This window comes from Eptatretus burgeri, chromosome 6 (genome assembly GCF_056783735.1).
Source record: "Eptatretus burgeri isolate ZD-2024b chromosome 6, Ebu_testis_v1, whole genome shotgun sequence".
Taxonomy (NCBI): domain Eukaryota; kingdom Metazoa; phylum Chordata; class Myxini; order Myxiniformes; family Myxinidae; genus Eptatretus; species Eptatretus burgeri.
Genome location: NC_140966.1, coordinates 11,458,411 through 11,473,425, shown reverse-complemented (window position 1 = coordinate 11,473,425; position 15,015 = coordinate 11,458,411). Strand labels below are relative to the sequence as shown.

Here is a 15,015-nt window from a genome sequence, read left to right as displayed (position 1 = left end):
GTGCCAAGCGATTGCACACAAGACAAGCCAGCTGTAGTTTTAAAATGCCCTCCTATCGAGGATTCACAGCAATTCCAAACAGCTGAGAGTTTTACTCACTGCGGTTTGATGCCAAATTAACAAATCGCGTATCAGACCAACACACTGATGGTGAGAACAGGTTTAATGAGTGAGAGAGAGATACAATTTATGTACACTGTACAGTCACAATATCATTATAAAAACCCTCGCGCCCACTATAACTCGTTCGGCTTGTGGTGTTCACCTACTCCTTCATACGACAGGTACTTCAACAAATACAGTGGCTCACATAATTAGTCATTACCCTCCAAAGTTTTCACATTTTGATACTACCTGAGCTTATTTTACGATGATTTAATATCAATCTTAAAATATGATGTCTTCAGTGACTACTCCAAAGTGATAAAGCTAAAAAATGTCGATAAAATGTGAATAAGTGAGATTAACAGAGGACATCAGATGATTCTCAGTTGCACAAGTATTCAACCCCTTTGCCTAATTAACCTGACCACTTCAGGAGCAAATTATTTGTTTTAAAGGTTACAAAATAAGTGTAATAGGTTTCACCTGTATGTAATCAGTGGTTTAATTTAAATATTAAGCTCCTCCACTTCTCGAAGGAGTTTTTGGATGCAACTCACTTGGTCAACCAACAAGGCAAACATGAAGACCAAAGAAGTCAGACATAAAGTGGTCGAGAAACACCGTTCAGGAAAGGGTTATAAGAAGATTTCAAAGTCACTCATTATCCCTTTGAGTACGGTGAAATCCATTATTAAGAAATGATAGACGTATCATATCACCCAGGCTCTACCCAGATCAGGTCGCCCATCAGCAGCCGGGCAAGCAGGAAACTGGTTCGGGATGTCACTGTAAATCCAGCAATGACTTTGAAATATCTGCAAGGCTCGAAATGTGAGATGGGGGTTAGTGTTCATCAATCAACATTGTCCCGTTCCCTTCACAAAGCTGCCCTCAATGGACAGGTGGCAAGAAAGAAGCAATTATTGAAAACTATGCATCAAGAAGCTCGTATGGGGTTTATATATAAAAAAAAACATCTTGACACCGCAGGCATGTGGAGAAAAGTTCTGTGTTCAGACGAGTCAAAAATTTAACTTTTTGGTGTAAATTTAAATGTTGGCATCCATGGCGAGGAGGAAATTCCTCCTTGATTGCCCCGTTGAGTGTGGAGAGAAAAGCGATTTCATAAAGATGATCCCACAAGTACCCAGGATTCTCTGGGAAGTGACATCACTTCCCCCAATCTCAGCGGCTGTGTTTGTGTGAAAGTTGTCTCGTGTTGTCTCATGTATCTGTCTGCATGTGTGCATGATTTGTGTCACAGCTTCTCCATGAGCCTTAGAGCCTGTAAAAAAATTAATAAATACGATAAAATAAAATAAAAAAATCCATGAATTTTGATTTGTGAGAGAGCAACACGCTTCTACAGGATATCCAGCGTGACGAAAAGAAAAGATGGAGTTCAGCATTTATTAGTTACACCACAGGAGGAGAATGTGATTGTTCCTAAACAGATTTCATTGATTGTGCATGCTTGCAGGGACTGACTGAGGCAGCTTCGTTTACACCAACCGAAGGGATGAAAATCGAAGGATACAAGCACATCACATTGGCACAAGCTCGACTTGGCACATCCAGTAAGCAAACATCATCTTGCGGTGTTTATAAGGTGGCAACCTTATGGATTTGATATCCTGAGCAATCGACTGATTATTGTGTCAAACAATCAATTGTGCTGTTATCGATTTGCAGTTCATCGCCCAGTGCGTGTGTATGCCGATGGCATTTTTGACCTTTTTCACTTTGGACATGCCAGGGCGCTGATGCAAGCGAAGAGCCTTTTCCCAAACACTTATCTGATTGTTGGGGGTGAGTGTCTTTCACCTCGGTTGCTATATTTTCTTGAGTTGTTTGAAAACTTTGGCCTTTCAACTTGCAAGGTGGCCCCGATACATTTGATCTCGCAATTGAGTTGTGCCCGTTTTGAAGTGAGCAGTGATGAATTAACTCACAAGTGCAAAGGATGGACAGTGATGACTGAGGATGAGAGGTACGAAGCAGTGCGACACTGTCGCTATGTGGATGAGGTGTTGCGGGATGCACCCTGGACCATCACACCAGAATTTCTTGAGAAGCATCAGGTGAGCATTCAACTTTATCCATTTCCTTGCTTGCTTTAAGAGGTTTAAACCCATGCTGTCCTTTGCTCATTGCAATGGAATCTGATGCTTTGCAGATTGACTTTGTGGCACATGATGATCTTCCTTACTCGGGAGCTGGTACAGATGACATCTACAAATACATCAAAGCAGCAGGTAAGTCACATAGTTGCCCACAAAAAAGTACAGTTCCAAGTTCTGTAAGTTTCTGGCACCGAAACGAAGCAGCAAATGTGTGGAGATCTGGGTGATCTCATGATCTAGATACAAATCAACTGGATGCTTCTGCTGGTGAATCAGCAAATGCAGGTACCAGGCATTCTACAAGTGGTGGAAAACTAGTCTTTATCAAGAGTTGGTCTGTTTTGGCGAAAAAATATTGACAATTAATTTTCTCAACCAAATGTTGAGAGCTGTGCGAACTCATGTAGGGAAGACGGTTGAAACTAGTTTTATGGTTGAGGTCTTATTTTTACATCTTGTGAGAGCCCATCACTGGTTTGCATTCCTCTCTCAACATTAGGTTGAAAAGGATCATTTGCCATCAGTTCAGCCAATGCGTAAAGATTGATGAATGCAATGATGGCTTTGTCTGTGTAAAAGCTTGTTGCCCAAATATAAACTTAGATCTCAAAATAACAAGTCATGATTTTCTTCTTCTTGTTCTTCTTGCGAATGGTAGCTTGGCTGTCGGGTAGCTATCATTTTGTTGGGGCACGGCTGTACCGCTGATGCTGTGCCCCTATACCAGTACACTGATGCTCATTTCACCAACTTCGGAAAGATGACAGGCTGAGTGAACCCCACCTGGTGTTAATTCAGCGGAATACGGGACTTGAACTCAGGACCCTAAGATCCCAAGCCAGCCACCCTAGTCGCTAAGCCAACACCAGGCTTAGCTGTGATTATGACTTGTAATAACAATGAGGAGTTAGGGATTGGAACATAGTGGATTCTCCTTTGAGTGGAGAGTAAATAATTTGTTATTCATTGTGTACGTTTATTAAAAACCTCTCAGATAAGTTTGCGTTTTGAAGTGAGAGAGAACTGTGTGCAAGAAGAAAAGTAATTTTAGTCAATCTATGGAACTGAAGAAGTACAGGGTGTTCCGAAATGATCTTTCCTATTTTGAAGGTAAAAAAAACAAAAACTAGAACGGGCACTCGTAGAGCGCATACCTTCGCCGCAGCCACTAGTTTGAACATGGCATGAGAGTGAAATGAGGAACTAAAATTCCACTGAATCTGCTCGGGAATTTCGCAAATTTAAAGTCCATGATCCGGATTTTGTGAAAGGATTTAGTTATTAGAACTATTACGATTATGACAATTTTAGGTGATTCGTTGTTCCGAGTGCCGAACTCTGTAGCATGTTGGGTCGGATTCGGTCGAATGTCACTGACCACGCAGACACGACCTGGATCAAGTAGATCATGTTTTCAAATCCGAGCGAGGACAAAAACGTCATTTTAATTGGCGTCTAATTAAACAAGAAAGTAAAACTCCTTTTACTAAACCATGAGCGAAGCTATGTGCATATCAAACTATACCAAGTCTCCTTAATGAAAATTTGTTGTATTTTACTTAGTAACTAAGTTTGGTAGGGCCCTTATGGCCCTTGTTGCATCAACAGACACACAGTTTAGAGACAGAGATATATTCTAGTTACCTTTGTATTAAGTTGTCCACAACTCATCTCAATACTAATATGCATTTCGTGACCCCCATGACCTTTGACCCACAACCGCTACCTAGGGTGACAATAGTACTATACCTTGTGTCATTTCAGAAGATGGGGAATTGAACACTGAATAATTTGGAGTTAATTTGATGTAAATCGGAAGCATATTAACCGTTTTCATCATGAAAAAATGATGTTGACCTTTTTGTGACCTTGACTTTTGATCCGATCGCTCCCAAAATCTAATGGATTTGTCCTTTCATGATGCCAAACAAATCCAAAACAATTAAAGCATCTCTGCGTTTCGTTTTTTTTGTGTTAAGTTGTCCACAACACTTTCCGATATAAATGTGAATTTGTGTGACCCCCTTGACCTTTGACCCCCAACCGCTGCCTTGGGTGACAAAAGTACTATACCATGTGTCATATTAGAGGATGGGGAATTTAATTTTGAACATTTTGGAGTTAATTTGCTGTAAATCAAAACAAAATTGACAATTTAATCGCGAAAAAACGATTTTGACCTTGACCTTAACCTTTGATCCGATCGCTCCCAAAATCTAATCGATTTGTCCTCTCGTGATGCCAAACACATCCACAAAATTTCATGACAATCTGCGAAGTGGTTTTTGTGTAATGTTGTCCACAACGCTTCCCAATCAAAAACTCCATTTTGGTGACCCCCTTGACCTTTGACTTCCACAGACTAACTAGGGTTGCAAACACTATACCATACGCTATATCAGTGGATCGGGATTTGAATACTGAACATTTTGGACTTAATTTGATGTAAATCGGAACAAAATTGACACTTTAATCGCAAAAAAATGATTTTGACCTTTTTGTGACCTTGACCTTGACCTTTGATCCGATCGCTCCCAAAATCTAATCGATTTGTCCTCTCATGATGTCAAACAAGTCCACAAAATTCCATGACAATCTGCTAAGTGTTTTTTTGCGTAATGTTGTCCACGACGCTGCCCAATGAAAAATGCTTTGTGGTGACCCCCTTGACCTTTGACCTCCAACCGCTAACTCGGGTTACAACAACACCATATAATATGTTATATTTGAGGATAGGGCATTGAATACTGATCATTTTGGCATTAATTTGATGTAAATTGGAATAAAATTGACTGTGTTATCGTGAAAATAAAAATGTTTGACCTTTTTGTGACCTTGACCTTTGATCCGATCGCTCCAAAAATCTACTCGATTTGTCTTTTCATGACAACAAACCTTCCCACACAATTTCAAGCTAATCCTCTGTAAAGTTTTTGTATAAAGTGATCCAAAACATTGTTAATACCATTTTTGGTGACCCCCTTGACCTTTAACCCCCAACCGCTACCTAGGGTAATTATGCCACACTTTCATGTGGCATAGCCTAGAATGTAGAATTGAGTAATGAACATTTTGGTGTTGGTTTTATCTCGTTCGGATAAAAATTGACCGCGTTATGACGAAAAAACGATTCTGACCTTTTCGTGACCGTGACCTTGACCTTTTAATCCGATTGCTCCCAAAAGCTTCGCCTGGCGTCCTTGAGTAACTGCACATCATCTCTGAAAATTTCATGCAAATCGGTCCAGCAGTTTTTGCGCAATGTTGTCCACACACATATTTACCAATAAATAAATACACAGGGGTCAATACAATACCTTTGTCAAATGAAGTTTGCGAAGGTAATTAGAGCGAAGTCGATGGCACGTCATTGCAAATCCACACGCTTCCCATTTAGACCAAAGTTAAACGTTCCACCAGGAATGACCCAATATCAAATTTTGAGAAAAAAAATTCCCCTCGTTTTGACCCCTGTGACCTTAAGTCCTCAACCCCTGGGATGTGGACTGGGGGTCAAATCCCCAAAGATCGTTCGATATTTCATGCGGCACCAAATGTTGAGTGCATACATAAAGCTTCATTTTAAAATGCTTGTCCTACTGAGTGTGGGGGTAATAAAAAATAGACCTGTAATTGTATTTTTTGGTATTTGACCTTTGGATCCTTCCCCAAGGGGTGGGGCCAAATATGTTACTGCTCTTGCACCTTGCCGTATGGTGACCATAACTACCAAGTTTGGTGAATTTCTGCACAACCGTTTAAGAGGAGATAGCGTGATCGGTGGACATACAGACGGACGGAGTAGACTACAATATCACCCCAGTTTTTTTTCTTCAAAATTGTGGGGATAATAATAGACATACAAGCATGCAGTTTGCCCCATCTTTTAGACCAACTCAAAGAATTCTTATTAACCTCCGCCACCGAAGGTGAATGAGGTTATGTTTTCACCCATTTCTGTCTGTTTGTGTACAAGATATCTCAAAAAGTTGTGGACGGATCCGGATTAAATTTTGTGGACAGGTTTGGTGTGTGACAACGACGAACTGATTATATTGTTGATTTCTGCCCGTCCGGCGTGCGGGCCCGTCACCTTAGCCCAATTCGGCCGCGCGCGCCCACCGAACGTGGCAATCTAGTCGCAGCTTCCGGATCAACGTCGAAACACAGCTACGGGTGTTTTTAACACACCATAAACCAGCCAACTCTTCTGTGCACGCGCTACAGGGTCGATCGCCGAATTGTCGATGTACCTAATTATTCGTGCAGACAGAAATGCCGGGAGTTTATACCTCGACGGAGCCTGCACGAAAACGAGCCACTTAAGCAGCTCCTTCCGTTTGCGATTGCCGAGCGGTTTTATATCGCCAAGCCCCGTCGGACCAGATGTATGTTTTATCGGCTTATAATCAGCCAGCTAATTATTCCGAACACAATTATGGCAGTCAATGGAGGAAGGGACGCAACGAGCAGGTTAACATTCAAACGATGGGGGTATTTATTTTAAACGCACATATGCAATGAATGGGGGAATGGGACAAGACAGGAGCAAAAACCTACAGCCGATATCTATTATGTAATGTGCATGCACTTAATCAGTTTGTTACTTATGGCCAAGGCGCCACAGACTTTCATACGAAACCCAAGAAAGAAAGGAAGAACCGGGCTCGTGAGCCTTTATAATTGCTCGGAGCCGGGATGACCGAAGGGGCTCCGAGAAACTGAGCGGGCTACCTGGCCACCCCCTTAGTGACTCGCTGGGTCCTGGTTCGGCGACCCTCGGTGTCTCTGCCCGCACTCCAACCTCCGAACTCTCCAGCTCCCCACCCCAACTGCAACTCCACCACACCAGCGCAGCGTGAACTCGAACGCTCTCTCCAAGCGCTCTTCTCCAAGCGCTCTTCCCGACTCCACCACACCAGCGCGAACTCGAACGCTCTCTCCAAGCGCTCTTCCCGACTCCACCACACCAGCGCAGCACAAACTCGAATGCTTTCTCCAAGCGCTATTCCCGACTCCAACTCGTTCTCCACAACTCGTTCTCCACAACGGCAAGCAAACTTGGCCCTTTATAGCCCCCGGGGCTTCGCTCCTTCACCTTCGACCCTTCACCCCCGGCTGGCTCCGCCCCTTTCGCCGTTTTGATCCGATCTTGCTGTCAAATGCGGCCGTGTTGGGAATCACCGTCAGAACGCGGCCATGTTTGATATCACCGGCTTCACGCGGATGTGGTTGAGATCACCAGCTTCACGCGGACGTGGTTGGAATCACCGTCTTCACGCGGATGTGGTGAAGATGGTGAGGAGATGATGGCGGTTGTGGAGAAGATGGTGAGGAGATGATGGCGGTTGTGGAGAAGATGGTGAGGAGATGATGGCGGTTGTGGAGAAGATGGTGAGGAGATGATGGCGGTTGTGGAGAAGATGGTGAGGAGATGTTTGTTTAAAATAAAAGACAGAAAAGAATAACACGACCTCGAAGGTTCACAGCCCGGCACACAAACAATTCTCGTTATACATCGGTGGGGAAATCTAACCTGGAACACACACTTATCGACATAACTGATCTTCGGGGAACCTGAATGGTGATCTATGAATTTCCACAACCGTAACACTATTTTGGTGAAGATTTGGATCGGGATCAGACTATTAGAATTAAAAAAAAAAAGATTCTTCACCATTGAGAGATAGGGCCAAAAACAATATATAGCACGATATCTCAGAGTTGTGGACAGATTCAGGTGAAACTTGGAGGACATGTTGGGTGTGTGACGAGGAAGAATTGATTGGATTTTGTTGAAGATCTGAATCCGGACCTGGATACGAGAATTATTTAATTTTCATGGTGATTCTTCACCATTGAGAGATCGGGCCAAAAACGATAAAGTACTGTATAGCATGATATTTCAAAAATGTGTTGGGCCCGATATGTTCTCATGCATCAGGCATTACGTGGCGGAGGTATGCACTCTACCGAGTGCCCTTCTAGTTTGCAATGTTTTCTCTCAGGTGTCTCTCCAGTGTGTTAGCATGACCACAAAAATTGCTGTGACTTGCGAAAAATGTCTTCAAAATACATGTGACTGTGGACATGTGGCATATGTGGACCGAAATCGAACATCGGACGTTCTGAGAGTCACGTGTGGTGCACTTGAGGAAGTCTACTGACGTGTCAGGAATAACTTTGAGTTGGGTTACAAGATGGTGCAAAGTGCTTGTTTGTATGCCTCTTAGTCATTTTTTGTGATTTGTGTTCAAAATAGAAAAGATAATTTAGGAACACCCGTTACATGTAAGGATTTTAAAAGCTGCATCAACTTTTTTTTTCCCTTTAAACTATAAATTCCGATGTGGTTGACGCAAGTTGTAAATGTGTTGGTGCAGTTGCTATAAACAGAGGGGTCACTAAATTATGCAGTCTGTGCTTCAATGTAATTTTTTGCCTTCTGGGTATTTGCCAGAGGTTTATGCATTTTTGTCATGCCACAGATTTTTGTTTCAGTTTTTTTTTTCTTTAAACTAAAAATTCCGATGTGGTTGACGCAAGTTGTAAATGTGTTGTTGCAGTTGCTATAAACAGAGGAGTCACTAAATTATGCAGTCTGTGCTGTAATGTAATTTTATGCATTTTTGTTATGCCACAGATTTTTGTTTCAGTTTTTTTTTTTTTTCCTTTTCGATTGCTTTCTCAATGCTTGTACAAAACATGAGAGCTATTGCCAGTACTAGCGTGTTTTGTTTATGACGCACATCTTTAATGATAAGCCTTACTGTATTTTATATTTCCCTGCATAACAACAGTACATCTTGATGCACCTGTGGCCCTGTAGGAATGTTTGCACCGACTCAGCGCACAGACGGCATATCCACGTCTGATCTTATCACGCGCATTGTTCGGGACTATGACGTCTATGTACGGAGAAACCTGCAACGTGGATATTCAGCCAAGGAACTTAATGTGGGTTTCATTAAGGTGAGATGCACTCTTCTTTCTTTTTTTTACATCCACGTGGAGAATCTCTAAGTCTTACTCACGTTGTTGTTCTTCATCTTCTTCTTGTGGACTTTTTTGTTTCACAGCCCACAGTTTTCATCGGATCTTCGTGAAACTTGCCATGTATATGCAGAAAGCCCGCGTGCAGGCAGTAACCATCTCCGATTTTGGAAATTCTTCCGAGAAAAAAAGTTGACGTCGTCATATTGCCGCTAATGGAAATCGCCTATACCATTATCTCCGAAACTAGGCAAGCTGTTTGAATTTTGTTTGCGGGAATCAAGCTGGGCATTAGCACAGATAATTTATCGCAAACCTGATACATCACAATGACGTCATATTCGTTTTTATGACATCATCATTAAGAGGACTAGGATCTTAGCTCATTTGAGCTTGTTTTTCTTTTGTTTTTTCCCCAACTGCTTCCTGCCTGTAATATGCTTACTCTTAGTGAGTCAGAGCTTTCCTTTGCATTGTAATTTGAACCATTTCATGTCCTTTTTCATCATCGTTTTAATTTGGTCTGTTCAGACATTTCGTGACTTGTTTTTAAAGGGGAACCCAAACACAATTTCCCCCCCTCCCTGAAAACCATTGAAAATCATTAACTGTGGTCTAATTTGAGGGAAAAGTTTTTTGAATTATTTTTGCCGATCACAAAGTGCCGAAAAAAGCCCTGGAGTGTGGATTTTCGCCAGTGACGTCACACTCAAAACCCACCTTGATCAAAATGGCGGCTTACATCGACAAACAGTGTATTTCGAGCTCCAATTCCACCATCATTAGCAGCTGCAGGTTCTCGGTATGTTGAAACTGATAAGTGGGATTTTGAAGAAATTATTTGGAGACAAAATTGGTGATGGAAATGCTTTCGGGTGAATTGTGGAGCCATATCGTTTTGAGCCTTATGCGAGTGATTCAGACAAAGATGGCGACGATGGAGGTGTGAGTGAAGAAAACACCGATTGCATGTTCACCACAGATTGATGGATTTTGTTTTTTCCATTCAATGGACGGTTAATAAGGGATTTTGTATTAATTGATAAATCGGTTATACTACAGCATGGACACCGCCCAGGCACACTCAGGCACCGCAGACAAAATGGGTGACAATTGCTTTGTCCCACCGTCTCAAGCTGATCAGGTCTCTCATATGTTATGGGATTGTCCCATTTCATACTTTCCCAGGATACTTCCATTATTGTGTGGTCATGCCATGCCCATGCTGTGGAGCTGTGTCCGGTGCTGTTTCATGCCGTGTTGATGTCCTGTCCCACACCACACCTCCCCCCGAGCACAACTCCCCCCTGTGGAGGGTGGAATGGTGCTAGAGGGGAGGGAGGTGTGGTATGGTGGAGGGGGGTGGTTGTGGTGGTGGTGGGTATTGTGGGATGATGATTGTAGGGGGATGTGGAGGGAGGGAGTTGTGCTGGAAGCTGGGCAGAAATGTTGCAGTTTTGAGTTGATGGCTGTTTATTTTGCCTAATTGTGGGTATAGCATCCTCTCTCAATCGTGGTGGATAACCACAATATCTAGCCATCTCTGTGGTTTCATAACAGTGCTCTGTAAAATGCTCCGAGCACAAAAGCAAACATTTTCTTGGCCCGATCGACACTTAGGTATTTCGGATCAACCTCGTCCAATTTGTGACAAAGTTATGGTGTTTTGGCCATTGGTGTCGCATGAAACCATCTCGGTTTGTATTATTATACAAGCACCAAGGACGCATCGACTCGGCATATTTGTGGGAACTCGAAAATTATTTGCCGTTTGAGTTGAATCTACTGCGATGTAACCTGAAGACAACACGAATATGGCGGTCGACTCCCGGTTGTGACGTTACACAACTGGGAAGGGACATCGACACTTCACGGATATGACTGTGGGACACGGCCCGGTCACAAATGTCGTCCAGGAAAAGTATGAAACTTGATGATCCCATAATATGCAAGACACCTTGTCGGCCTGCGATGGTGGAACAAAGCATTCATCGCCCATTTTGTTTGTGATGTCTGGGTGTGCAGGGCAGTGCCCATGCTGTCGGGCACTGACTTTTAATTTGACTTTGACTTTTATCTTTCTATCTCGGGTATTTCTGCTCGAGCAACATATCAACCAATTTTATCAATTGATACAAACTCCCTCCCTTATAAACCGCCAATTGAACGGAAATTCAACCCCCCACCAAGCTGAAGTGATTATGTGACCAGCGTTTTCATCTTCACAAAGGCTTCCGCCTTCTTCCTCTGAATCACTTGCACAAGGCTCGAAACGATTCAGCTCCACAATTCCCCCGAAAGCATTTCCATCACTAATTTTGTCTCCATTAGTTTATTCAAAATCCCACTGATCACCTTCAACATTCTGAGAACCTTCAGTGTTGCCCATGACGGTGAAATCGGTATCAGTATCAGAATCCGAGTTCAACCTGTACTGTTTTGCGATGTAAAACCACCATTCGGATCAAGGTGAGTTCATAGTTGGACGTCACTGGTTAAATCGAAAATCGACAGTCTCGGGCTTTTTTTTTTACGACACTCTTTGCTTGGCAAAAAAAAACAAAAAAAACTTGCGTTTGTGTTCCCCTTTAAGGCGTGTGCCATCGTGCTCATCTTCTTTTGTGTTTGTTTTTGTAGCATTATTGATCACGTGCCTGGGAGCGTACTTGTGTAAATGTGTATTCCTGTGTTGGTCACGTTCACCACTGAAAGTTAGCGAAAACTAGTAAAGGAAAACACCCGTTCTCCATTACCGCTTCACTATGCATGAGCAGTCAGTTATTGATATCGCGGATACTTTCGATTTGCAAACTTATTTTCTCAGAGGTAGAAAATGCGCATGTTTACACGTGTTTATGCGTGCTGAAATCCAAGCACCATACAGTTTACTTGAGCAAATGCAATCGTCATCATGTACCATACGTTCATGTTGCCGAAGCAGTTGCTAGTGTACAACCCGAGTCAGGTTGCCATTTCAGGAAGTCAGGGCAGGAACTTACATTTTTGGCCAGGGTGCTGGCGATAATTCACCAACTCTTTGCGATGGACACCGTGGGATGTTTAACATCCATAAAATAATGCCGGCAGACAGGACGCCAATTTAACATCCATCCAAGGGACAGCGCACAAATTTACGAATCGGCCAAGCTGTGATACTGATCTGGGATCGCACTTCTGGTTTGATTGGTCTGAATACATAATTGATTTGGTAGCCCATAGAGTGCGGCCCATGGCGTTATTTCGCTCGACCAATAAAGCAGCCGCCATGTAGTCACCACCTCAGTCCCCATCTGCTTCATTCATCTCACATGTATGGTAAACCGACCATGGGAGTGAAGATCCGGGCAGAAGTGAGTGTTGGCGACGGCGTCCGTGATCTTTTTAAAGACACGCCGGGTTCGGACAGTTTATAGCTGGGCCGAGATTCGAACCTATGCTCGACAGCTTCGAGTGGTGAGTGTGCGTACCTCTAGGCCATCCTGCCACCCCAAATGCAATCATTTTCGCAAAGAAAATTCAAGAGATCGATATTGACGAGAGCGATTACACTCGCAAAACAACAATGCCACCACACAGGAAAGCAACTTGCAGCCCTTGCAGATTTTACAGTCACAAGTCTGTGGACATTAGTCAGCTCAATATATCTGTCAAAGTGCTGCTTGCTGTAGCAGGGTTGTTTCTGTTGGTGTAGAAACAGGAATGGAAGGTTTTCCACGTGATATTTAATATAGTGTGGTAATGCATTGTCATGAGTGTAGTGAGTGTAGTGCATCTGTTTTAGTGTAAAAAGAAGGAAAGAAATGGGCACAGAACCAGGAAATGAAACGTATGCGTATGAGTGGGCAAAATGTATTCCAATACGTAAATGTCAGACAAGAAATCACATTTATTTATTGTAAAGAACACACACCTCTACATGAACACTAATTTTATGACCGAGCAAGTTTTGCCAAAAAATGAAGCATCAATATACATGTTTACCCTCGCCACAGAAGAGGGTTGCATTTGGGTCCATTTTGTTTGTCTGGCTCTGTTTGCTCGCATATAATGTGCTGATGTAGGCCACAAGTGCCACCTGGTGTTAGCCAGTCATCTTGTTCCATCAGGTCGTGTCTGACTTCTGGTGACATTTATGATCAGATTTCTCCAAACATCCCTCTCCTGAACTGCTTCCCAAATCTCTGTCAGAGACAACTTGGTTGCAACCTTTACCCCGTCCATCGTATGCTCAACAGTTTGGTCGAAAAATGAAACGTAAACATTAACTTTTTACTCTCACCAGAGGATATAGAGTGCATTTGGGTCCGTTTGTTTGTCTGTCCACACACGCCATGTGGTGGTTGGCAGTATTACACGATTACACATTATCTTCTTTTTTTCAACCGAGTGCATCTATAAAGTATGTCCTATTAGAATGCGAGTCTGTCTATATAAGACTATAAAGTGCGTCTTACTATCATGTATGTGTAGTCATCAATCAATTATACAGAAGGATTATGTTCCTTAAAATCTCTCCATTCGGTGAATTTCCGTACATCAAATTTAATTATCGCGCATACTCCCATTTATATAAGCGGAGATCAGTTCCACCGGAACAAAATCTTAACTCTACGATGTAAAAATAATTTCAATCTATATATTGTACTGAACATGCACTCCATGTTTACCTTCTCGTCACTTCTATGCCACGATAACTTCTTCGCACCCAGAGCTGTTACTTTTTGAGCACTGGCTCTCATATTGTCTTTACTGTCTTTTATCGTGCTCACTGTGGAGGTAGCATGGCCGAGCATTTTCGCGATTTAAACCAAAGGAGCGTAAATCACATAGACCGCCGAGCATGAGGGGAAGTGACGCCATGGGGGCGTCGTACGAAGCGTTGGGACAAATGGCCAAGTATGAAATGCGTGAAAGGTAAATAAAATGCACAGATAATGCGTTTATATTATATATTTTATTTCTTCTAAAATATATTTCTATTTTTTGAGATGCAAGCTTTCCGTTTTCGCGATTCTTACTTCTGCATGTTGAAATTTAATCCCGATTTACTCATTTCCGTTTATCGAAGGATTACTGTACTTCGAGAATGTGAGCATGTGCCATTCGGAACGTGTTTATTTTTCCCTATAAAGTACATACTATTGAAATGTGAATCTCCACAATAAAACCTAAAAGGTCTGTCCGCTGTATGAACATAAACATAAACCTACATCATCGTGAATATGTAGTCCACGCATCACACAAACACCACACACCAACATACAAATACTGTACACAAAATGAATCTTGGCGAGGGTCTGCTACCTCTAACTTGTTCATAGTTTTCTTTTCATTTGTTCAGGAAGCTGTTTTTATGCATCATGAACCAGCAGTTCTAAATGGAATGTGAAACGGGCCTTGTATCATCCATGGATAACACGTGAGTGTGTTGAAAAGTAATGCCTCCTATTCTTTTTCTCCAAAACGGGTAAAGATATTTGAATGAAACAGACAGATAGTAACATCAATCTTTGTTCTCCCATGGAGCATATCTATTTCTCAACATAATCACCACTGCGGTCCATACATTTCTACCAACGTTCAAGTAGTTTTGTGATGCCGTCACGATAGAACCACGCATCCTACTGACTTAACCGATGCTTCTGAGCGGCCTTAACATCATCATTGGAAGAAAAATGTTCTCCACGAAGTTGTTCCTGAAGTTTGGAGAAGAAATGTTATCTGTGCATTTGTCTGAGGCTATGCATTATCATGCAAGAGCAGAACCATCTACATGTCAGGATGAACCCTCTGA

General features: G+C 42.5%; 1 protein-coding gene across 1 annotated transcript in view; it reads left to right on the top strand.

The window, feature by feature from the left end:
- The window catches only part of LOC147024251 (choline-phosphate cytidylyltransferase A-like), a 50,053-nt gene that overhangs the window by 19,998 nt on the left and 15,040 nt on the right, over nucleotides 1-15,015 (top strand). Inside the window, exons 2-6 of the mRNA XM_085883998.1 lie at nucleotides 1,586-1,682; nucleotides 1,798-1,914; nucleotides 2,035-2,186; nucleotides 2,282-2,360; nucleotides 9,058-9,200. Of these exons, the coding sequence (XP_085740124.1) occupies nucleotides 1,586-1,682; nucleotides 1,798-1,914; nucleotides 2,035-2,186; nucleotides 2,282-2,360; nucleotides 9,058-9,200 (588 nt within the window). The remainder of the gene's footprint in view (nucleotides 1-1,585; nucleotides 1,683-1,797; nucleotides 1,915-2,034; nucleotides 2,187-2,281; nucleotides 2,361-9,057; nucleotides 9,201-15,015) is intronic.